Here is a 25,350-nt window from a genome sequence, read left to right as displayed (position 1 = left end):
GAACCTGTGAACCCCGGGCCACTGAAACGGAGAGTGCAAACTCAACCACTATGCCACCGGGCCGGCCCCAGAGCAGCGTTCTTGATCTGAATTGGAAGCATTTCATTCGGCTCCTAATTACAACTTTAGGAGAGAGGCATGCTTCAGGAAAGAACACAGGACCGTTCCAATTTATTATTACACCTGCTGTCTTGGGGATGCAGAGAGTATGAAGGTACATAGTGGTTTAGAATCACTATAGCATTTTAATGCTTGAAGGGTTAATCCTCTCATAAAGAAAAAAGACCCAGAGAAGTTAAGAAAATTGCCAGAATTCACATTTCCGTCCTCCTCTTTTAGAGCCTGCTTTACTATGTTTTTGATGTCTCAAAATACAACTTTTATATCTTAAATAGTGTATCTCTGTTTCCTAATTTCCTTTATGTAGTAATGTAACTGCAGTGTAGACCCACCACTGCATGCCAGCCACAGTGACCTGCCTGCTCCTTAGACACAAGAGGCTCACTCCTGTTGGCAGGCACCTGCATCAATTATTCCCTCTGCCTCAAATGCTCTTCCCTCTGGTATCTGTAGGGCTGGCTCCTTCCTGTCAGTCGTCTCAGCTCAGATGACTCCACCTCAGAGAGGTCCTCCCTAACACCCAACTTGAAGCAGCCCTTCCCTAATCATTCTCTACCACATTCCCGTTATTATGTATATATTTATTTTATCCTATGTTTATTTTTTTAAATTACAATCTGAAACTACCTTCTTCAGTTGTTTATCTCCTATAGTCTGTATCTCCCCACCTGGATATAAACTTCATGAGAGCAGGGACTTATCTAATTTACCACTATATGCCTATGCTTAAAACAGTAACTAGCAGAGTGGGCAGTCAAAACAAACATCTGTTCACCGAATAAGTGAACATGATTTTCCCACTCTACATTCCTTGAGACAGCATCTGATGACGTCAAAAATTACCAGCAATTTTCAAATGCAATCTCAAAACCATGAGTTGAACACAATAGTCTTTGAGGAGTTAAAGCTGTTCTTAAGGACAAACGAGTTCTTCATAGTAGTTAGGGAAATTCTTTCCTACATCAATCTCTAGTTAAAGAACAAATATCAATATCTATTATGTCTGTCTGTCTATCTGCCCATCTAACACCATTTGTATCTGAAGCAGGCGAACTGGTTCCTGTCTTATAGTAGCTACAACTTAACAGGAAGTTTCCATTTAATATTTCTTTCACACATAAAACATTTCCCTTAAAATACATTGAAGAAGGTAGTATGGAATATGGAATTATGTACCTGAGGAATTCTTTCCACTTCAGTAAGACTTTTAGCATTTCTACTGGGGGTAAAAATTGGAATCCAGAATTATTTGAGTAAGATGTTCTCAAATTTCCACTGCCCTCTTCTGTGCAAATCTAAGCCCAAGTCAGGTCCATCTGCTCAAAATTGCTACAGTCCTGCCATGTCTGTGGATAAAACCAATCCTACCAGAGTAGTTCAAGTTACTGGACCAAGGATGGGTTACCAAGCCAAACGCAATCATGTATGATGCAACATTAAGGCAGAGCAACTGCTTTGAAAGTGGCTTGGTACAAATTATGCCCAAGAAAAGAACTTCAAACTGGATGGTGGTACCCTGAACCTCTGAGATTCCTCTTTTTGGGGAAGCATCAGTGCTAAGCGATCAAGGAGAAGGCTGCATCCTGAATGATACTGAGCTGCTGTTCTGGTTACTGATGAGACCAGCTGTCCATTCTGGACCATGTCACATTCCCTTGTATCCTTGCCCAAACCCGTTATGAAAAATAATCTGGGCATGTGTCTTCCTTGCACCATAAAGAATAAATCATCTATCCACAGACCCTAAAATATAAACCCTCTGACTATACATGAAATGAGGGAAATTATTTTCTCTATAAGCTGAAAACACATCAAACAAATCCCTGCAGAAAAGAATGTCAAAAGCATGCCTATCCTCAAATAATGTTTAGAGCATATAAAAAAAAATAGAACCGTTACATACAATTCAGTGGTACAATTCCTGTTTCTTTGACCTCAAGCATCTATTTTACTCTATAAATAAATTAAAAACCCAGATATAATAATGGATAAGATTGAAGCATGGACCAGTTATGTCTGCAAAATATATATAGTGGTTCTTTGATAAGCTAAGTCAGCAACTACTAAATATGTATTTGCTTTCACAATTCAGTTCAACTAACGTGTGCATACCTACTATGTACCAGGCATAGTGTTAGGTAATAGGATGAAGAAATCATAGATACCACTCTTAAGGAACTTAGATGGAGACTAAAAAACAAACAAAATAGAGAAAAAAAGCTGTGTTGAATCCAATGTGGTGAGTCCTATAAAAGTGACAGGCACCCCATGTTGTAAGTAGTATTGCTGGCAGCCTCCACTTTTTCCAACAATACATTCCTGGGATACACATCATACAGGAGTTTGCCAAAGAAAGGTGTTATTTTCCTTTTGGGATTGGTGCCAAATAAACTGTGCTAAATAAATAGCACCGAATAAATTGGTAAACAATATGTTCAAAAAACAATGTTTCAACAATTAGAAGGGTCTGTTACTACAAAAGAGAAAATATTAAGCAGCACGTCCTATAAAATGCACAAATTCAACAGGTTACATAAGGGTTTTCAAGATTCAAAGAGGATATAAGAGGAATACAACAGTTATGGGAAGTGTTACACATCGAACAACAAAAAATTTTTTATAATAGCTATATTATCTGGCGGCCTTAGAAAAAATTTTGAGGCAATGCTTTCTTTTTTTCCTCAATAAATTTCCCCAGGATAGACGGGGCATTTGAAATCATCCCACTTACGCTGAAGCCGTTCTCAAAGTATAGCATTGATCTTTAACAACCATTCACGGTTGTTCTCAGTGGTGGTATTTCTTCACTGAAAAGTGTTTTTTTTAAAGGTAAGGCCACACTGCAGTTTTAGGAAGTGTGGTGAACGGTCACAGGTTTTAGAATCCAAGAAACTGAGTTTCAAATTCTGAATGTGCCATGTGATCTTGAGCAAGTTTCTTAACTCTGTGTTAGGGTTACGTTTCAGTTTCCCACTGTGTAAAAGAGAACCACCCCTACCTCACCATTGTCAGATTATGAAATATATGAGAAGTGTCTTATATGTTGTAGGTATTCAATAGATGCTGGCTCTTAATACTATTGTTGTTACCTTTACCTTTTTTCTACCTCCTTGGTTTACACAAAGTTAAAGTTCAGCAGTACAGAATTAGATTCAATAAAGGCCAACAGGAAAAGACACCTAATAATCTAATATTAAAAAAAAAATACCCTCCCACAACTGCCCAACAATAATCATTATTACATTTTGGGGTAATCTATCTAGTCTTTTCCACCCCCCCCAAAGGAAAATTTTTCTATGGAATTCCTAAAACTAAAATAAAAGTATATCCTGACTATGCTCAGCCAGGAACCAGTAGGAAAGGCAGAGACTATGAAAAGCACAGAGGTAAACTGAGAGCATGGACTACCTGGAGCACTGGGATGCCCACGAGAGTACAAAACTCCACAAAGTTGCACAACAATGTGAAGGTACTTAATGCCACTGAACTGCACGCTCAAAAATGGTTAACATCCTAAATTTTATGTTATGCATATCTTCCCACAATGAAATAAAACAACAACAACAAAAAAAACAAAAACTCCAAGAAGTCAGGGTTTGGTCCATTTCGTATCCTTAGCACATTAGACACACTAAATAAATGTGAGTTGAATAAAAGTAGAGAAAATGGGTCTAGTGATAGGATCTTGTACCTTTTTCTAGTTTCTACCTAAAGCCAACTCTGAAGAACAAGGATAGTGAGGAGATAAATTAAATATTGCTTAAAAGAAACATGCCTTGATGGTGTACTACTGATATTTATGACATCAGCCTGGTTCCTGTCTCTTTCCACACTAGCGAACGCAGAGTTCCAAGGAAGAAATCCATTTGTCCCAAACTAAAAGCACAAGGAAAGTGTCTCACCAATTGCTTCAACAGGGAAGATGGTGGGTTGAAGTCTGACTGATGGTTGAAATTTAAGCAGGGTCTCCACCAAGGCAAATTAAGGCTTCCCTGGCTAACTAACTAGCTTAGAGTGACTTGTTTCACCAGCAGACTTATATATTCATATTTCACATCTACAGCACAGTGCAAAACCTTCACATCTAAAACTGTGCCTCAAAACTCAGCATGAAAGTCTAATATGCTTTTAATTTTAGAACGTATTCACATCTTTGCTAGACTGAGAAAGACCGTTCATCCCGGGGACTATCATTTATTGATGGCTACTAACGGCAGCCCTTGAGGTAGGCTTTAGGGGTTCATGAATGAATAACTCACAGTTAAAACAGCTCAGTGTACCAGCTTTGATGTACTTTCCTGGCTAATATTACTTTATGTATCCTAGACAGATGAAAATCCATTTCTTGAACCTTTTTAAACTCACCTGGTGGCGTAGCACTGGAGTTCTGTAGAAGCACAGACTTCACTGTGCTGTTTGGAGATCCTATAAAAATAAAGAAATATCCTGAGATGAAAGGACATTTAACATTTAACTAAGAACACTAGCAATATGTGTGGTCTTGGTGGTGTGGGGGAGGGTAGATTATTCCACAGGAAGTTCTACTTTTGCCACTGTTGCTATGAAACATACCTTGAAATTGTCAGTAAATCTGGGACTGTGTTACTGGATTTTTCAAGACAGAAAACATAACTTATGTAACAAACACTTATATAGTACTTACTATGTGCCAGCCACTGACTGACTATAATGGCTTTGCCAAGGTTCATTCACACTCATGAGGACACAGTGACTGGTCAGACAGAAACCGTTTTCTGCTACCGACAATGCTGCTCTTCTGAGTGGAGCAGACCATCTTGGGACGGGCCCTTCTATTCATGGGTGCCCCTAGGTCTTATACCACCAAAACTCCTAACTTCATACAACAGAGAGAAGATGAAGTGGGTAGGATTTTCATTTTTAATTGCAAGCCTTCTAAGTATGATTCTTTTAATTTTTAACTAATACCTTAAGATTTAGGAAAAGTTTAGAAGAATTCTCTGCCTCAGTTAAGCAACTTTCAGAGTGGCTTATTCACGTTGGGTCTTTGTATAAGCGAAGATTAAATACATATACCACGTGGGAAGAGAGCAAGTGTATTATCGTGTACTTTTCACAGATAGCCCTCCCCCACCAAAAAAATCCCTCAAAGTACAAAGAACAGTAAGCAATAACAACTTTGAAGGATCTAGCTTTACAGTGTGTGCAAATTTCTTCCTCTTGATGGAACTAAAATCCACAAAAGGATATGGGGTGAACATTAACTTGAAAAAGATCAAGATCTGTAGACTATACAGATGTATTTAACAGCAGGTATCAAATAACTGCTATTATGAAGAGCTTACTACATGCCAGGCCTCCCAGGGAGCATATAACTTGCATCAGCGCATCTAACCCTCCAACAATTCTGAAACAGGAAAACTGTTGTGCAGTGACAGGGACTGAGGCCCAGAGGCCACCCAGCTAATAAGTGGCAGAGTCTGGATTTGGACCAGGCTGTTTGATTCCAAAGCCCGTACATGTGCGAGTCAGAACAAACTTGATTTTCTACTGTAAACCTGTTTTTCCCCCAGTTTTTCCAGTTGTTGCATTACCAGTTGTTCAACCCCCAAACCAAGAGGTCATCCTTTGATTCTTCCCTCTTCCTCACTCCACCATCCAATCCATTAGCAACTGATTTCAGTTCCATCCCCCAAACAGATCTAGAATTCATCCACTTATCTCCATGATCACGCACCATCATCTTTCACCTGGACTACTGCAAGAGCCTCCTGGTTCTGTGTCCCTGCTGTTGTCACTTTTATGAGGGATGACTTCCTGGCAACCTATTTTTTTGTTTTTTTTTTTTTTTTGCTTGAGGAAGAAGACAGAAGCAGATGATCTTTCTAGCTCTAGGACCTTTTCTCCTTTTTTTCAATAAATACTATGAAGCACACTGTGGGCAGGCACTGTTTTGGTACCCTGAGACAAAGAACGTCATGGACTACCTAAGCATAAGGAGGCCGATGCTTTACTTGATAGAAAGACCAAGTATTAAAATACAATAATGCACTGAAAGGAAGAAAGTTAAATTCATGAAGTGGCATAGACTTACTAAGGATTAATTTCGTCTCCTAATTGTCTACCCATTATGGTGGCTTTTGGAGCCTGGGACTCACTTTAGAAAGTCCCTGTTATTTGGGGTCATGCCCTCTGTCCTCCCCCATAGGCTGAGAACACTTTAACTATGGCTTGCCTGAGATTTGATAGATGTAACCAAGAGAGCTGGAAGTGGTCATCTCCTGGCAACCTATCTGAACTCTTGAATAGAGCATTTCTGAAGCCACCTTAATCTCTGGGCTTTTCAGTTAAAGAGTCAATAAAGTCCCTTCTTTCCCCTAAGGTTGTTCAAGGTGGGTTTCTGTCACTTGCCACCAAGGGTCCTGATTAATAGCCTCTCCTTCACCCTCCCTTACGTCTTTCATTGCACTCCCACAATCTATCCTGTTTGCTGGTTTGCTAACTTGTTCAAAGTCTCCCCCCTCCTCCAACTGAGGATATTTGTGAAACTATGCAGCAGACTGTGAAGGATATTTTAAAAGAAGAATTTCAGTAACGTTTTTATCCTCTCCCACAATATGCTGGGCAATGGCAGTATTGTGGATTTAAGCATTATGTACTTGAAGAGCCAACATCACCTAATGTGGCTTAGTGGCAAAATGGTTGAGAGTTTGGATTCTGGTCTCTGAAATCAAACATGTATTAGTTGTTTTATTTTGAATAAGTTAGGTAACTTCTAAGCCTTAGTTTCCTCATCTATAAAATGGGGATAATACTGTGAGGATACAATGGGACGATGTATGGACCTCAATGAGCATAGTGTGAGGTACATAAGTGCCCAGTAAAAATTAGTTATATAAGCTCTAATATGATTGTTAAAAATCACTGTACTTCATAATGACACTTTATACAGATTACACACTGCGTATGAAGACTAGGAGAACATTTATTTGTTTTGAGAAATCCTCTATAAACCCTTTTTTTTTACTCTAGTTTCAAGGTGATATTACAGTCTGTAGAAATGGATTCCAGCTCATGCTGGTTTATACTAGTTCATGAAATGAAGACTCTCCTATAGTACAGCATTCATTCCAAGTTTTCCAAATAGCACCAACCCCTAGTGAGACATTAAGCAATAAACAAAACAGTCCAACAGTGAGTATTAAACTAGGGCAAAAAAAAAAAAAAACCTGTTATGAGGGCAAAAGAAAGAAAAGCAAGGACACTCAATTTCTCTAATCAGTAATTCATTAGAGAAACAATAAAGGTTAACTTTCACAAACCAACAAATAAAAGAAAAATGGAGACCTCCTCTCATAAAAATTGGTATAAAATTAGCACCAAGATATACTGTTTCATTCCAGATTGTTCATTTTTGCAATAAAACATCTCATAATACTGAAAAAATGATGGAAATGATTTATTGATCATTCTTTTCTTAAATGATCTCAAAACCGGGTCTGTAAAGCCGGTTTGTCACATGCACAATTCAGCAAAGCACACATAAAAATTCAGCAAAACAAAAACTGTTATTGTCTAATTCACCCAGATTACTCTAACAAAAGCAGGAGTTGTGCCGGAACCATCTGGTTTTACAAACTGCCGTCTTTATCTCCTGCTGGATAAAATTAATCTAAGGCTAAATACACAATGGATGGATAGAATTTGAAACCATGAAAAACTTGGATCACTTAAAGTAACTTATCGTAGTTTACTGACCATTACCCAGTGACCTGACTTCTGTAACAGTTGACAAAGAGAAAACGGAATTTACACAGCAAATCCCAGCTTCCTCGCCTTATCCAAAGAGGACTTTTTTAAGTAGCCAAAGGCCTAAAGGGATGCCCCTCGCCTCCCCCCCGAGGAGAAATGTCAAAATCATTTTGTTATGGCCTTCCTGGCCACGTCGTGGGCTCCTGACGATCGCGCAGCTGCGATCTTAAGGCTGCACAGCTGATACCGGTGTTCACCGCACACGAGGGGGGGGGCAGCGCTCATGCCCAGGGGCATAAGCCTCACCTGCGCCCACGAGGGCTGTGCACACTCCCCAAAAGCTCCCAACCAGCTACGTTAGCCCCAAAGTATTAACTTCAAGGTCTGGGGAACCTTAAGACTATAAATCACTTGTTAACTATTACACAATTAGACGATAAAACCCCGGGGAGACGCCTGAACGGTTCCCCAACTATCTGGTAGACATGTTTCCGCAGGAATCGGTAGACATATTTTTCAATCCACCTAATGTTGTTTACAAAAGGAAGCCTTAGATAAACTCGAACCTCCCAGAAAACATTAACCTCAGGGAAAGACTGTAACAACTAATTTCGACCCTCCGCTGAAGGCTCGCTCGTCCTTCGGGTAACTCAACAGGTTGTACTCACTCCTGCGGGCCTGCGACCACCGCTTGCGGAAAAAGTGAGGGGAAGGCCCGGGCAATTTCTAAAGCAGGTGGCCTTCTGGCTGGAGCCTCAGTTTCCCCCAGCCCCATCCGGTCACCTCCAGGTCTGCCCCGTGTCTTTGGCTTAAGACACGCAGAACTTTCGGCACAACCACATCCCCACTTGGAAACTCCCGCGCGGCGGCGCGCCTCCTCCCGGGATGGGGACTGGCGACCCCCGCAGCCACTTACCCCCCGAGTCTGAGCTGTCCACGGCGACCTTCAGCAGGGCTAGCAGCAGCAGCGCCCCCAGCATCAGCACGGCCCAGCCACCTCGCGTGCCGAGTCCCATTGTTCTGAGGGCAGGACGCGGCGGCCTCGTGGGTCCCCAACCAAGGTGGCGGCGGCGGCGCTAGCAAGAGCGGCCCCTCTGCGCACCGGCGCCCGCCCGCCCCGCGTCCCCTTCCGCCGTGCACGCCTCCCCTCCCGCCGCCTGCCCCCCGAAGACCAAATACGGCGCGGGAGCCGAGCCCGGACCCGCCGTCGCTCGCGGAGCCCGGGCAGCGGGACGGGGCGGGGCCGGCGCGGGGGCGGGGTTTGCGATGCTGGGCGCCGTGGCTCTGCTCTCGGCCTCCAGCTCTGACGCGCGCCCGCGAGCCCCACAACGCTCGGGCAGTTTCCTTTCTCTTCCGAAATGGCAGTTCTATTCTCTTGCAGCGAGCGCCGCTGCCTTTCCGGATACTGAACACGCTGGGCTTCGCTGGGCCCGGAAGGAAGTCTTTGAAGAGTAGTTTTCGAGTGGGGCACGGGGGTGCGTGCGGCTGACTGCGAGTGCAAAGTTGCAGGCGGGGCAGCAAAACAGGGAGGTCAGGGCGAGAAGCTCGAGGGGATGCGATTCCCTCTGAGGGGTCCGTCAGCCCTTTCCTTTCCAGGGACCCAGCCTCAGGGGGGAGGGGGGAAAATCTCGACAAATTCGTTGCTTAAGTTCATACGTAAAACACCCATGATCTCTGTACCCCAAATTGTACCTCACGCTCTTCCACCAGTTACCTGCAACTCTGGATAAAGACACATTCTGTGCTGAAAGCGAGTAGTGGAGTGCGTGGGAGTAGAGGGAGAACGGAAGAGTTGGTAGCTATTCACTCACAAGTATAGCCGCCGAGGCCGGGGGCGCACAAGTCGAACCTCGTCTCTTCTCTCCTTGGTGTCGGCTGTCCCAGTTCGGATGGAATAACCTGTTTTGAATAGTCGTTGGCTAAGTCCCTCTTAAGCGATTGAAGCCAATTCTACTCACCTGTCCTGACTTGCAGTGCTTCTAAAGCCTGCGTCTTGTTTCTACTAAGAACTCTAAAGAGACTTGTAGCAACCGTGGCTGATGCAGAACCACAAAGATGGAGTCCTTGAGCTGAGATGCAAGACAGAGGATCCAGGGCACTTAAAGTCACAATGAATCCTTCACCTGCAACACTCTAAATGTTGCAGATCTTTGGCATCTGACCCAGATTTCATGATGTGAAGTCCACATCGCAGTTAAATTCCCCCCAAAATGTTATGAGACAGTACTTTCTGATCTCAGGTAAGTCTATATTAATATGGACATGACCCATCATAGAGATTAACTGGGACAATCTGTCCTGAATTTACAGACTTCCATCTGTTGATTGAACCAAACTTTCAGATACTCCCTGGCATCCACCATGGGCAAAAAGCAAGCGCTGCACACTTAGCTCTTGGTTACTCTATTACTCTATTTAATTGGGGAATCTGGGTTAGGAATAAATTGTTCTGGTGACTGCCTACCCCATTGTTCAAATATTTCACAATCCAGGCCCAACTTGTCTTTCCAGCCTTGGTTTGGCTGCCCATGGACAAGGACGCTTTCTGGTTCCTGGCATTTATTTGCATCTAGTGTTCTCTCTTTCGGAAATACCCTCCTCCATTCTCTTCACCAACCCATATCTAACACTTCCTTTAAATCTCAGTATATGTCTACCTGGGAATCTGGGATGGAATATGAGAAGTGAAATGAGAAAGTATGGAAGACAAGATGTCTACTTGACGATTTCTCCTGGGACTGACCTTGATGGAGACTGCTCAGATCTTCTCTGCTGGTTCTTCTCTGATTTTCGTATTTCAGATGTGAGTGGGTGTGCCCAGCTTTGCTTTAATAGTAACAGCCCAGAACTGTGGGCCCACCATGTTTTCTCTAGTTTGAGGAGAGGGGAAAGGGGCAAGGAACGGCCCCTTTCTGTGTCCTTTCTGCCCTCTTAGAAACTCCCACGGGAGGTTTGGACTCCCTGGGGGAAGATCTAGCTGCAGTTTTGTCTCAGGCTCAGCCCCCATCACTGCACCAATATTTTACTGTGGTGATGTGAAAAGTTAAAAGAACAACGTGGAAGCACTTGGCAGTCTAGCTCTCCCCTACCTTTCCAGTCCACGTCTGGATCCCTCTCTGTAACGTCATCAGGCTATCCAAAGTTCTGCAAACATGCCAGGGCCTTCCGTGCCCATGTGTCTTTGCTCTGGCTTTTTCCTTTGCCCAAGATGCATTCTGACCTCTTCTACCGGGCAGGTTTCACTCATCTCTCAAGATTCCCTTTATATCTCACCTTCTCCCCAACCATCTGGGCAGATTTTAGTGCTCTGATCCCTCTGCTCATGCTTTGATCTGCTTGGTCTTCTCACTTCTACCCTCTTCCCCTATAATCTGTTCTTGATGCAGTAGCCAGTGTGATCCTTTTAAAATATGTCAGATCGTGCCATTCCCCTGCCACCTTCCCAAGTCCAAAATCATGGCCTGCAGGGGCCTGCATGACATGGTCCTTGGGTGCTCTGCCAACTTCATTTTCTACCCTCTCTCCCTCTTCAGTTACTCAGCTCTACCTTCCTTATAGTTTTTTAGGAATGCCAAACCAATTCCCATCCCAGAGCGTTTGTGTTTGCTGCTCCCTCACATCATTTAGGTCTCTGCTCCTCTTCTCAGGAAAGCTTTTTTTGAATACCGTACCTCCCAGCTTTATTTGTCTTTGTAACATCTAGCACTATCTATCATTATCCTCATTTATATGTTTATTGTTTGCCTCTCCTACAAGGATACAAGTTCCATGAGAACAAAAGACTATGTCTGAATGCATATTTCTGGTGTAGCTCCTATCACGTATTGCTACAGTACAGTGGACACGTCATATTTATGGCTACCTGTCATCTTTTGAATAGCTTTCCTTTTATTATTTTTTTAATTTTTATTTCCTTTTATTTGTTTCCTGTATTATTTCCTTTTATTATTAACTCTTCACAATGAAAGCTGATTTATGGGTTTCTTCCTGCTCCCTCTTCCATACCTCTGCTTTCTTTCCCCTACATTCTACATTCCCTGTTTTTCTTGCACCTTCCTCTTCCCTCACCGTTTAGTTTTTCCTTCTTGTTTCTTCCCTCAGAGTACAAACTGCAGCTGGAGTGTGAATCTATTCAATTAATCCAAGAAAATTTATTGGGTATCTATTTTGTGTTCAATACTATAGGATTCTCAGATTAAGACACAATTAGATTAGAACTCTCAGATTAGAACTCAAATTCCCAGCCTCTCTTACAGCTGGGCTCAAGAATGTGACCTAGGCTCTGCCAATCATCTCTTCAAGGTGAAACTTAAATTCAGCTATGAGTAACCGGAGGAAACAGGCTCTGAATGGAGCTTCCAGTTTTGCTGATCTGAATAGCAGCAGAAGTGGCTGGCTTTGTTGGCAGCACTATCAGCAACAGCAGTTTCTCGGTGGTTGCAAGATTGAGTTGCTGATGCAGAAGTGGCATTGGTGGGGAGCTCTAATGGGGAGTTTCCTCATTGGACTAGTTCTGTAGTGGTTTCTTGCATTATTCCTGGAGGCTTAGCCTCAGTCATGGTTCTCTACACCTTCCAACAATTCTGAGAGCTACACAATATCTTCAACATACTCCTTTTCTGCTACATCAGCAAGAGTCAGCTTTTCTTTCTCACAACTAAGGATCCAGACTTTATACAGTTGATTGTGTCTTTTTCCCCCTGTAAGCTACAATCTCCATTGGGTGATTTACCAACTATTTGTTGAATGCTTGCTATGTGATGGACAACGTTCTCACAGAGCTTCCAGCCTAGTGGCAAGACAGATATGTGGACAGTTACAGTAGAGTGTGATAGATGCTAAGATGTGATAATGGGAAAGCACACTTTGGAGCCAGTGTCTGTGTCTTCATCTTTGTACCCGAGGGTCTAACATACGTCCCATTATAAAGAAAGCATTTTCTGTTAACTTTGGGTGGAGATAAACAGAGCAGCAAAACTCTGGTAGTCTTCTCCCTCAATAATGTTCTTTTTTCATCCATCCTGTTATTTTCTGTGTGTCTTCATCTTTGACTTAGGGTCACATGAGCGTGGACCAGAGGTTGGAACCATCATTCATTCATTCAATCAGTCAATATCCAAAAATTTATTGAACACATGACATGTACCAGGCACTATGCTAGGTGCTGGGAAATAGCAGTGAGTAACACAGATTTACTGCCTCATAAAATGACAGACCACAGTGAGTATTTAAAAGTGAGTTGGCTTCTAGATAGGAATGGCAGAAGCTGCTTCTCTGATGACTGTACAGACGATATAGAGATTTCGTGTTTTCCCACTGAAACTTACTTATTATCCCACAGTAAACTTTTATTCATTTAAAAAGAAAGAGGTGACAGATAGTTACTAGAGTTATTGTGATGATCATTTTGCAATATATACAAATATTGAATCATTATGTTATATACCTGAAACTAATATAATGTTATATGTCAATTATACCTCAAGAAAAAAAAAAGGAAGAGGTGATAAAGGAAAGTTCATCTGGTTTTATGTCCACATATAATTACCTTCTAGTTATGAATAAATCAGTCTGTTGATAAAGCAATATTTGCATGAGGGATGAATCAGAATCTGCTTGACTTTGAGACAGTGAGGTATCTGCAAATAAGGCAAGGTGGTGGAAAGATGTAACAAAAGAGTATAAGTTGGCCTGTAGCCATTTCCCTGTTTCTGCCAATTTCCTGTCCACTTCCATTTTAGCAGATTGACAACGTGTTATAAACACTGATTAACTCTTCGCAATGAAAGCTGATTTATTGGGTTTCTTTCTGCTCCCTCTTCCATTCCTCTGCTTTCTCTCCCCTATATTCTGGACCACCTGTTTTTCTTACACCTTCTTCTTCCCTTTCCTTTTAGTTTTTCCTTCTTGTTTCTTCCCTCAGAGTACAAACTGCAGCCAGAGTGTGAATCGATTCAATTAATCCAAAAAAAATTTATTGGGTATCTATTTTGTGTTCAATACTATATAAAATTCTCAGATTAAGACACAAGCAGAAGTAAAAAATAAAACAAGGTAAAGGATAAATGAACAAAAATACACAGAGAACAATTAACTCCTTCACAATTGAATTTTCATTTTGCAACAAGGAGGTCAGAGAAGAAAGACTGCTGGGTGGACGAAAGTTTTTAAGGAATGACTTCTCGAAAAGGGCGTGGGGTGCTGTATCTGAATCTGAAAGATTTGGTTGGGAGAGAAGTGGTGATGGTGAGTTTTCAGTATCAGTTCTGGACGGGATTTTGTGGTGCTCTGAGGACCGTAGGAAGATGAGCTCTAAGTTCAGGGGCTTCAGGTGGTGGCCCAGGGAAGCCCCATGGGCCTTTCCATTGTTAAATCCCATGTTATTTATCAGCTCTTACTTTGACTCTGTTTCTTCTTTATAGGAGACTACAGGGATTCAGCCTACTTTCCTTTCCTGTTTAAATTCACTGCCACCTACCCTATCCTTTGGTGTTCTTATTTCTTTAAGCCTTCGTATGGAGTTAGTTGCAAGTCATCAGGCCATTCTTCCTAGCAGGCCCAGAACATAAGCACTTTCTATAGCAAGAGTTTCATTGCTAATCACCACAAAAATTGAGAAATTGACAAAAGATAAAATAGCTAATGTGAGGATGTTAAAAAAAAAAACTTAGGTCTTAGAAGTAAAGGTCTTAGAGTCTTGATCCCTGCTCTGTATTTCCTATCTCCCGTCTAGGAAATGGAGGAGTAGGGCTTACCATTCATTCATTCATTCATCAAAAGTTTGAGCAATTGAAAGCACACACATACACACAGGAAACAGCTAGAAATAAGTGTTGTGCCAGGAAAACACAGAATCGTGATGGAGAGCAAATGAGTAGTTACTTTAGCATAAGTAGTCAGGGAAGTCCTCTCTAAGAAGGTAACGGTTAAACTGAGTCCTTAAAAGGAGCCATGTGAAAACCAGGGGAAAGTACATTTCAACCAAGCTTGGTGTGTTAGAGGAACAGAAAGAAAGCCAGTGTGGCTGAAGCTTAGTAAGTAAGGGCAGAGAAGTCCAAGATGAGGTTTGTGGCTTTTTGGGTGAGGAGTTTGGATTTTAATTTAAATATGATGGAAAGCCATTCAAGAGTTGGCAAGTGATATGTTATGATTTACATATATATGTTTAAAAGGTTACACCAGCTGCTATTGAAAGGAACAAGAATAGAAACAGAGAGTCCACTTAGGAGGCACTTGTGTGGTGGCTTGAACTAGGCTAGAAGCAGTGAAAATGGAAGAAGTGAATGGATTTGGGATGTGGATTGAGAGTAGAGTCAATTGGACTTGGTGGTTGAGGGAAAGAGAAATTAAGGCTGACTCCTGTAGGGGTTTGTAGCTTGAGCAACTGAGTGAGTGGTAGCTCACAACCCTTCTCCTGGAATACTCACACACACTTTCTGAGCTCTGTCCCACTGCCCTTCTGTCATTTCTGAGTCTCCTATAGCAGCCTCCATCAAGAATGCACAGATAGCCAAAGTAGAACAAAAAATTTCAGTGATCATCTGTTGTTACGTACATGAGTCAAGGGGGTAACTAAGCAGTATTGGGTGGTACCTGGACTGAGGGAAAAGAGGAAATAAAAAATAGTTAAATAGATGAAACTGTTTTTTTGGAGGATCATCATATTGTTGGGGACATAAAACAAGGACTCCAACAAAGACCCCTCTGTACCAATAAAGAAGAGAGACAACATAATTTTAATATTGGGTACGCATTATCAGTGGTAACATGCATGTAAGACAACACAAAAGTGACGACAAAGTCTAGAGGGATTTTCACACAATTTTATACAAAAAAGTGAAAGAGAGAAAAATGAAAACATCTCTCCGAGAGACAAGAGGATGTGCCTTGTGCTTGTCTCATTATACCTATGAGAGACCTCTGAGCTAATTCCAGAGTAAGTATTTACGGTTTCAAGGGTTAGAAGGTCGTCACTTTGCTTTCTAAGATCAAAACGTCAGACCATTTGTATCAGGCCTATTACGTTGTCAAGGTGACACCCTAAAGAAGAGAAAGTGGGTAGGCAAGGACTTCTTTCCTCAAAGAAAATTTCATCATTTTACCCTTACAATTGCCACACATTTTTTTCCAAAGACCTTTCGTATAGCCCACCCTAAATAAATGATATATGAAAATTTCATCATGTAATAAGAATAAAAGAAAGGACATGAGATTATAAGCATTTGTGATTTCTCTCGTCTCCTCCCCCTCCATCTCCCCTCAGTCCTAACTCCTGTGTCTCCCTCCAAGAGGGGGGAGTGACTGTGCCAACTCTATTCCCGGGCTTTCATGATGCAGAATCAGATACTGAGGAGAGAGGGGCTGAGCTGAAAAAACAAGAATGAATGCCAAGAAGATGCAAAGGGCTGTGATTTACTGACAGGAAGGAAGAAGGGATATAACTCAAAGGAGAGGGGAAGAAAAGCAAAACCAAGAACCACAAAGGATGAAGTTTAGAGAGAATTTTGGTGATGATTTTGAGGGGTCTTTGTGTCAACTGTGGACTTGAGACATAGTGAAGCAAGAGGAATGGGACCAAGGAGGTTTTAAGAAGTACTGTTATGGGTTACAAGTTGAATTCCCTTTAACATTCTTCCAGTAATGGAAGTAAAGATTCAAATGACTTTTAAATTACCTTTGATTACTGAGCCAATTTCTTAGAATGTGAAGCCTTGCCAAGACAGCCCTGCAGGGCCTGGGTTGGGTTACCTCTTATGGAGACTCTGAAGAGTGTTAACCTTGAAGTTGATAGGAAATCAACTTGATTTTTGGTAAAAATCATCCAAAAGTTCGTTACTGAGCACCTACTGCATTGGTAGCACTCTAGGAGGCCGGGAGGAAGAAACAAAATAGTATAACATGTGGCCAAGCCCTTGAAGCTCTTATATTTAGATAAATGATACATTTCCATACAGACAGGTAAGTAATAACATACCACTGAAAGGGATATCACAAGACTAGGAGGGCTGTGAGTTGGTAGGAAGGAGCAGTAACTGTATGTTGGGTGGTTTTCAACAACTTAATATCTATTTTTTCCTTATTCTATCTTTTAAGCTTGCCCCCCAAATTTTAATAATTTTCTTAAGCTTTCCGATTCTATAATTTCAACCATATATGACAAACAAAACACCATTCTTAGAAAAAAAGCCTGGAAAAAAAGTGCTCAAATGTTAATAGTTATTTTTCTGGTTGACAGTAATCTAGGTGATCTTATTTTCTTTCTCCTTTCCACTTTTCTGAATTTTCCAATTTTTTAAAAATGAGTATTTATTGCATTTCAAGGAATTTTTTGAATTGATATTTTGAATTCTTTGAATTCTAAAATAAGGGCTTTTTTTTGAATTGTAAGTCTAATAATGATTTAAAAAATGTGTCTCTGACTATTCTACAGTTATTCTACTCGACTGAAGACAAGTGTGATTCTCTTAGAGCTTAGACCTGAGGAAGAAATGAATAAAACAAAATTATCTCCATGATGGAGAGCAAAATCCAGAACTTAATCAAATTCCTTCTCCCAAGTATATCAAGTGATCTATTTCCAATAGCCCCCAGTCTTTATGTAGACATTGCTGCCATTTGCCTGATCAACTGAATTAAATCTTAGTGGAGTTAACCTTGGAAAGAGGACTGTATTGGGAATCAAGATACCTGGTTTCTGATGTCAGCTCTGCAGTTCACTTTCTGTGTATATGGTCAAGCTATTTAACTAGTATTACCCTTGATTTATTCATCTTTTTTTGTTTTTTTTTGTGAGGAAGATCAGCCCTAAGCTAACATCTGATGCCAATCCTCCTCTTTTTTTTTTGCTGAGGAAGGTTGGCCCTGAGCTAACATCCGTGCCCATCTTCCTCCACTTCATATGGGACGCCACCACAGCATGGCTTGATAAGCGGTGCATCGGTGCGTGCCCGGGATCTGAACCTGGGAACCCCGGGCCACCAAAGCAGAGTGCGTGCACTTAACCACTTGCAGCACCGGACCGGCCCCTCTTCATCTTAAAAATAAAGGATTTACATGCATTGCTGGTGGATATGTAAAATGGTGTAGCAGGTGTGGAAAAGAGTTTGACAGTTCCTCAAAAAGTTAAATATAGAATTACCGTATTACCCAGCAATTCTACTCCTAGGTATATACCCAAAAGAATAGAAAAATGGACTCAGATATTTTTACACCAATATTCATAGCAGCATTTTTCACAATATCCAAAAGGTGTAAACAACCCAAGTGTCCATCAACAGATGAATGGATAAACAAAATGTGGTATACATAGACAATGGGGTGTTATTCAGCAATATGAACGAAGTTCTGATACATGCTATGACTTGGATGAACCTTGAAAACTTTATGCTAGGTGAATTAAGCCAGACACAAAAAGACTAATGTTGTATGATTCCACTTATATGAGGTACCTAATATAGTCAAATTTGTAGAAACAGAAAATAGATTAAAGGTTACTAGGTACTGGGAGAGGGAGGAATGGGGAGTTATTGTTTGATGGGTATAGAGTTTCTGTTTGGGGTGATGCAAACAATTTAGAAATAGCTAGTGGTGATGGTTGCCCAACATTGCGGATGTAATTAATACCACTAAATTGTACATGTAAAATTGGTTAAAATGGCAAATTTTATGTGATATGTATTTTACTACAATAAAAAAATGAGAGATTTAGTGAGATATTTCTAAAATATCTTTGTACTCTAATGTTCTATAATACCATGGCCAAAGGGCTAATGGAAGAAGAGGAACTGATCTGAGTCATGAAGGATGTGTTAGAATTAGTCCACTAGAACTCAGTGAAGACAGCAAAACCCAAAGCTGGCAAGTGGGAGGCCGTGGGCCAAATCCACCTGGGAGACAAGTTTTGTTTGGCTTTTGCAGTGTTTACCAACACAGCATTTAAGATTTAAAAAAATTAGTTGCTAAAATGTAAAACCTGGGAGTATTGCTATGAAAAATTCTGGTTTCTGATTTCTCTTGAAATACTGAAAGATCTAGTAACACCAGATCCATCCTCTCAACTAGCTGGAGTTATGAAATAGCTGCTCCCTTAGGCATACGCACTCTCTGAACAGTCCCTCCGCTCCTTGTTGGCTTATTCCCAGCTTGCCTCATTAATCTCTGCAACTTTCCTGTCCCGTGGCATTTGAATTTGTGGACCCTCACATGAAACAATGAGCAGGTGAATTGTTTCTGAGAGCCCTACACCTGGGTTGTCAATTTCTTTAAAGTAAAGTGTTAAAGAAATTTCTTTTTCTCTTAGTTCCTTTCTGACCTCATTTACAACATGGAAATGACTGTTCTGTGATACCACATAGGGTTTCAGGTTTCTGTAACGGCAGAGATATGTGTGAATAATTTTGTGAGCATAGAGTTCTAAAGAATACTTAAAAAAGACATTATTCATGCATGCAGTGCCTGAAGTTTGATTGCTGCTTCCTAGAATATTTACACATGTTATAACTGTTTCTAAAGTCTCGAATTTTATTGGGTTTATTTTTTATTTCAAAAGAAGTCAGAAGTATTACTTTAATGTTGAAAAAAAATTTAAACAATACATGGAAGTACATGAAAGGAAAGTCCTTCTTGTTTGACCTCCCCAGGGGTAAGCACAGTTAGCAGTTGGCTGTTTTTCTTTCTGGACCTTTGTTTTTGTTTGTATATTTGTTTTTGTTTTCGCACATACGGTTATGTAGAAGTGTGTACATGTATTTATATGAACATAGGAACATACAACATGTATCTTTTTTTCCACAAAAAAGGAATTATACTACATTTACTGCTTTGCAACTTGCCTTTTTTTTTTTTGGTGAGGAAGATTGGCCCTGAGCTAACATCTGTGCCAGTCTCCTCTATTTTGTATGTGGGAGGCTGCCGCAGCATGGCTTGATGAGTGGTGTGTAGGTACGCACCCGAGATCCAAATCTGCAAACCCTGGGCCTCCGAAGCAGAGTGCACAAACCCAAAAACTATGCCACTGGGCCAGCCCTGCAACTTGCTTTTTTCATTTGACAATATATTGTGATCATTTTTCCATATCTACATGTATAGATAGGCTTCATTCTTTGTGATGGCTATGTAGCATTCAGAGTATGGATGTAATTTATTTAAACATCTCACTTTTGACAGATATTTAAGTTATCTCTAATTTCTACTAATATAAATTTATGGCGCTGTGAACATCCTTCAGCCAGTATCCTGGCAATATGGAAAAAGTAATGCTCAAGAGTAGGTTCTTGGAAGTCGGATTATTTAGTCAAGGGATATGTGTTTTAAAAATTTTGATCAGTATTGTAAAGTGCCCTTTAAGATTTACATTTCCACTGTTGGTGACACTGAACATTATCAGTCTCTTTGGCTTTTACCAAGGTGATAGGCAAATAATGATGTCTCATTTTGTTCAATTTGCATTATCCTTTTTATTAACTGAGGTGGCACATCTTTGCCTATTTTATTAGCCATTTGTATTTCCTCTTCTGGGAATTATCTGTTTATATCCTTAGGTGTTTAACTCTTATTTGAGTTATATACATGACAGTATGTAATCAGAAAATATATCCGTATATCAGTATACAAAGAGATGTTTCAAAACCTAGCTCCTGGCTTGGAGTGTATGTATGTTCTTGTTCCTTGCTTGCGTGTCAGCTTCCTCTTGTTGTGGCTTATAGATATATGAGTCAATCATCAGACAAGCAACATTTGTTCTTTGCCCGGAGCAACTAGGTAGGTGCAGTGTGTAATTTAAGAAGAAATAAGGTAAAAGAAACGGCAAGGTTCTCTTAACGGCCTTTAGAAGTTCATAATCTAATAGATGTGAAATGTACATGGGAGCAATTGCGACAAAAATAATGAAAATCACTTGCCTTTGATTAGTGCTTTTCAGTTTACATTTTTTCTTTTTTCTTGTTAGGAAGATCAGCCCTGAGCTAACATCCATGCTAATCCTCCTCTTTTTGCTGAGGAAGACCGGCTCTGAGCTAACGTCTATTGCCAATCCTCTTCCTTTTTTTCCCCAAAGTCCCAGTAGATAGTTGTATGTCATAGTTGCACATCCTTCTAGTTGCTGTATGTGGGACGCGCCCTCAGCATGGCCGGAGAAGCGGTGCGTCAGTGCGCGCCCGGGATCTGAACCTGGGCCGCCAGTAGCGGAGCGCGCGCACTTAACTGCTAAGCCACGGGGCTGGCCCTCAGTTTACATTTTTTTGATAAAGAAGACATGTACAAAAATAATGAAAATATTAGGTGAAAAAGGTAAGTACTATAACATTGTAATAGAGGTTTGGGGGAAATAGAAATAAGTTGGGAATGTGGGTACTAGTATTGTGGAGTAGGAGAGAATTTCAAAAGGGACAATGGAGAGATGAAGGATGAGATGGAAAAGATTTTTCTGGGTGGAAGAAAACTGTGTAAAGAGACAGGACAAAAGGGTGAGGGTCTATCTTGGAAAGAAAGATCAGTTCCCTTTGGATTGAGCACGGCATTTGGAATGCCTGGGAAGTGACCATAGGAGTGAAGAATCCCCTATTAATTTTCTTCTGAGCACCATACTCTTGTTAATTCAGTCTCAAAGTTATATCATAATTTTCTTTTATCAGCCGCATCTCACTACTGGTTTATACTGAGTTTGAGAAGAACTTCAATTTTCCACATAGACCTTGTCTGTGACCACAGAAGGAAGATGACACATCTGAACCATCCTGTCTCTGACCTTCAGTCACAGAGATGTCCATTAACTCATTGATTTCTCCATTTATCTAAACATTACAACATTCCAAGGACAGATATTGTGTTCCCCCATGCATTAAGACCATCCTAGGTGCTGGGGAGACAAAGATGAACATGTCAAGTTCCCTTCCTTTTGGAACATACAGTTTATCACCGGCTGGGATAAGTGAAGCACTTAGGTACTTAGCTAGCTAGAACACGTGAGTATCCCAGTCTCAGGGATAGCGTGTCCAGATCTGAATCAGTTTGAGGGCCTCCTGATCTTCACTCTTGTTACTGAGGGCTAGCCTTGCTGGGAGGGGCTGCCAAGTGGCCTGCTGGTGCCTGAGACTCAGGGGGCTGTGAGATGAGCTGAGTATGGGAGGTGGTAGTTCATATTCTCATTCAGGGCAGCCTTGGTTTTAATTTCTATTATATTTTGCTATATTTGTTCACAGAAAATGAGTATGCTTCAGTGGAAAGAGGAAGTTTTACTGAGGCTTAACACATTTTTTTCTTGTTAACCAGTTGGCTCACCTGACCCTCTAGCATATTAGAAAGGTAGCGTGACTCAAATGATGGTGGCATTATAATCGAAACACCTGTTACTTCTTTGAAGGTACTTCTGTTCAAATTGCTCGAATTTGTATTACCTTGTTTTATTGCTTGCTGTGAATCATAAAGGTAACAATAAAACACTTATCGAGTTGAAAACACTTTCAACTTGCTGGATTTCTCTATTAATAAAACAATTTGTATTATTTCCCCCATATCAAATAATTCAGATGGTTTATTTATAAAACATCAATTAAAAAAGTCTGCCTTTAGGATTAAAGAAGGAATAGTGAATGAACATGGTTCTTAAGTGTTAGAAGGTAGGACTACGGGCCTCATTTCTGCCACTTCTAATTGTGGAGCCCAATTCACAAACTTATAGCCCCAATTTCCTCTTAGGTAAAATGCAGAGAATTCATTTGACAAAGGTGTCTTTTGTGTCCCATCTAGATGCCAAAAACAACAACAGCAAAGTGGAACCAAACCCATGAATTTAAGGGACACAAGCGTGTGCTGATGCCAGAGACGTGCAGCTGCCCACCTTCCTGACTAAACATACTTGCTCTGCCACCCAACAGCCTGACTGTGAATCTGTCTCTTCCTCCACCTACAAGCCTAAGTTAGTCCCGTAGCTTCTTGGAACTTCCATTTCTTCAACTGTAATATGGGGATAATAATAGTCCCTATGTCATAGTGATGTTAGAAAGAAGAAATAAGATAATTCATAGAAAATCCTTACGGTTGTGCCTGGCACAGTAAGTGTTCAGTGTTAATTCTCTTTTTGTATAAAATGCTTAGGTCTCTTCTAGTTTCCCTAAGGTTCATATGGGCATGGCTTTCATATGGTTTCTCCAGCCAATGATGCACAAGCCTCTAGGATTATGTGAGAAAGAGTTACTAATTTATAAATGTTGTCACTGACAGGTGCCAGGTAGTAATAATAATTATAATATTTTAATCATAATAATAATTTTAATGGTATAAACACAATATAGCACTTACTATGTGGCAGGCCATGTCCTAAGATCATTATGTATATTAACTCATTCAGTGCCTAACAAGGAGGGTACTATTATTGTCACTCCCATTTTATACATGGGGAAGTTCAAGGCGCAGGGCACACAGCTGAGTGGCAATGAGTGTTTGAACCCAGAAAGTTTGGGTCCAGAACTCATGCTTTTAACTACTCTGCTTTATTGATTATTTTATAAAAATTGCATATAACCCTGAGCACTTATTTGCTTTAATCAAAGGTTAGAAAGTTTTAAGAAGTCTGGGAAACATTGGACAAATTAATCATGAAATATGAGAAGGAAGATCAAATAGACTAAAACATTAAAATATTCTAAAATAATAAAGATAGAGAGACAACACAAAATAAAGAAACATTTTTGAAATGAAAACTGAAACTCCATAAGAACAGTAGATAGAACTACCAGTCAGAGACTTGTGTCTCGGGCAATATGGCCTAGATATCTTGGTTGACTCTCATAGTGAAAACACATAAATATGCTGGATGAAGGATGAAAGGACATCTAGAAAATAAGACTTCAATAAATTGATGAGGAAGTTAGGAATTTTTAGAGGCTAAAAGGTAAGTGAAAGCAGAAACACAATAAGCTCAAAGAGCTGGTTTTCACCATGGGAATTGTCAAACCAAGCTCTGGTTTTCAAGTGATGGGATTCAGGACACACTATCCCAAAACATGACATTTTGGCATATTGAATATGTTAAACTGAAGGAGCTTGAGAAAATGGCAGAATATTTTGAGCTGACGTTTGAGAAAATGGTCTCTCTGACCTTCCCCCCACACTTCTCCCCTGAAGTTGTCATGAGCCCTTCGTGTGAGAGGTGCCTTCCCCATACATGGAGAAAAGGAGCGTCCTTATTTGCAAGAGAAGGGAGAAGAATCCAAACAAACAGGCCTTGCTAAGTTTCCTCCAGTTGATTACACTTGCCTCATACCCTTTGTCCTATCATATTTCCCCATGACTGTCCACTCTTCATCAAACCCGGCATAAAATCACTCAGGTTTAACCATTTCTTTAGGTCTTCATTTCCTTATGAAGACTCCTATGTCACATAAAACTTACATTAAATAAATTTATGTGCTTTGCTCCTGTTAATCTGTCTTTGTCAGTTTAATTTTCAGATCCCGCCAGAGGCCGTAAGAGGGTCAAGGAAAACTTGTTTCCTTTCTTACACAAGTCCTTGAGGGACCAAGGTGACCAGGTGTCAGGGCCTGCCTGAGATGAGGGATCTAATAGTAGACTCCTGTCAAATCTGGAAGACCAAAAGGCTGGAAATCTTGGTGTCCTCTTAGATTTCTTCCTCTCCCTTTCCTTCTGGAAGCCAATTATTCACCAAGTCCCATCCATTCTATATCCCAGTTGTGGCTCCTGGCATTCAACCCTTCAGCCATTGACTTTGTCATCAATAATCAATAGTCACTTGAGTCTTATAACAGCCTTGTGTCTCCCTCCCTCCAGTTGACTCTGTGCTGCAGCGTTCTCTCCTGCCCGTCTCTGCTGTCCATGGTCCCTGAACTCTGCCATATTGATTAGGCTCTGCCATGACTCTGCCTTTGCTCCTGCTATGTCTCTCCCCTGCCTGTGAGGGTCTCACTACTTCTATCCTTCAAGTTCAGCTCAAAGGTTACCTCTTCTGTGATACCTCCTCTGACTTAATTTATTCATCATTCATTTATTAAGCATCTTCATTCCAGGCTTTGTGCTAGTGGGAAAAAAAAGGTAAATAAGATAGAGTTTCTAGTAGGGGTAACTGACAAATCCTCAACAGAGATAGTTAGATTGTTCTCTATCTTCCCATGACAGAGGAAACCAACATATTCTGAGCACCTACTGTGTGCTATCCATTGTACTAGAAGCTTTAGAGTGATTTTATTTAACCTCTCTATTTATTCTTTTATATGTTGTTTTATTCGATAGATTTTATTAGGTGCCTAATTCATGACGATTGGTTAAGTGCTGGGGACATAACAAGAAGGATGGGCATATTTCCTGCCCTCCTGAAAGCTGTAGTCTAACTCTAGCAGGGGGGTGTTTTTGTTCCCAGATTGCAAACAAGGCAAATGAAGCTCAGAGAGTCTGAATAACTAATGGTCACACAATTACTGAGTGGAAAATACTCTATTTGTCTCAATCTTTAGCCCTTGCTCTTTCTATCACACTAGGCTACATATT

The 25,350-nt window shown here is 40.8% G+C and overlaps 1 protein-coding gene across 1 annotated transcript in view; it reads right to left on the bottom strand.

Moving 5' to 3' along the window:
* TMEM123 (transmembrane protein 123) overlaps window positions 1–9,049 on the bottom strand; it is a 56,599-nt gene extending 47,550 nt beyond the window's left edge. Inside the window, exons 1-2 of the mRNA XM_058545331.1 lie at window positions 8,768–9,049; window positions 4,486–4,545 (exon numbers count right to left, since the gene is read on the bottom strand). Coding sequence (XP_058401314.1) covers window positions 4,486–4,545; window positions 8,768–8,867 — 160 coding nt within the window. The 5' untranslated portion in view covers window positions 8,868–9,049. The remainder of the gene's footprint in view (window positions 1–4,485; window positions 4,546–8,767) is intronic.
* Between the last annotated feature and the right edge of the window lie 16,301 nt (window positions 9,050–25,350).

This window comes from Diceros bicornis, chromosome 7, assembly GCF_020826845.1.
Source record: "Diceros bicornis minor isolate mBicDic1 chromosome 7, mDicBic1.mat.cur, whole genome shotgun sequence".
Taxonomy (NCBI): domain Eukaryota; kingdom Metazoa; phylum Chordata; class Mammalia; order Perissodactyla; family Rhinocerotidae; genus Diceros; species Diceros bicornis.
The sequence above is the reverse complement of the archived record's forward strand: the minus strand, read 5'-3'. Positions and strand labels throughout refer to the sequence as shown.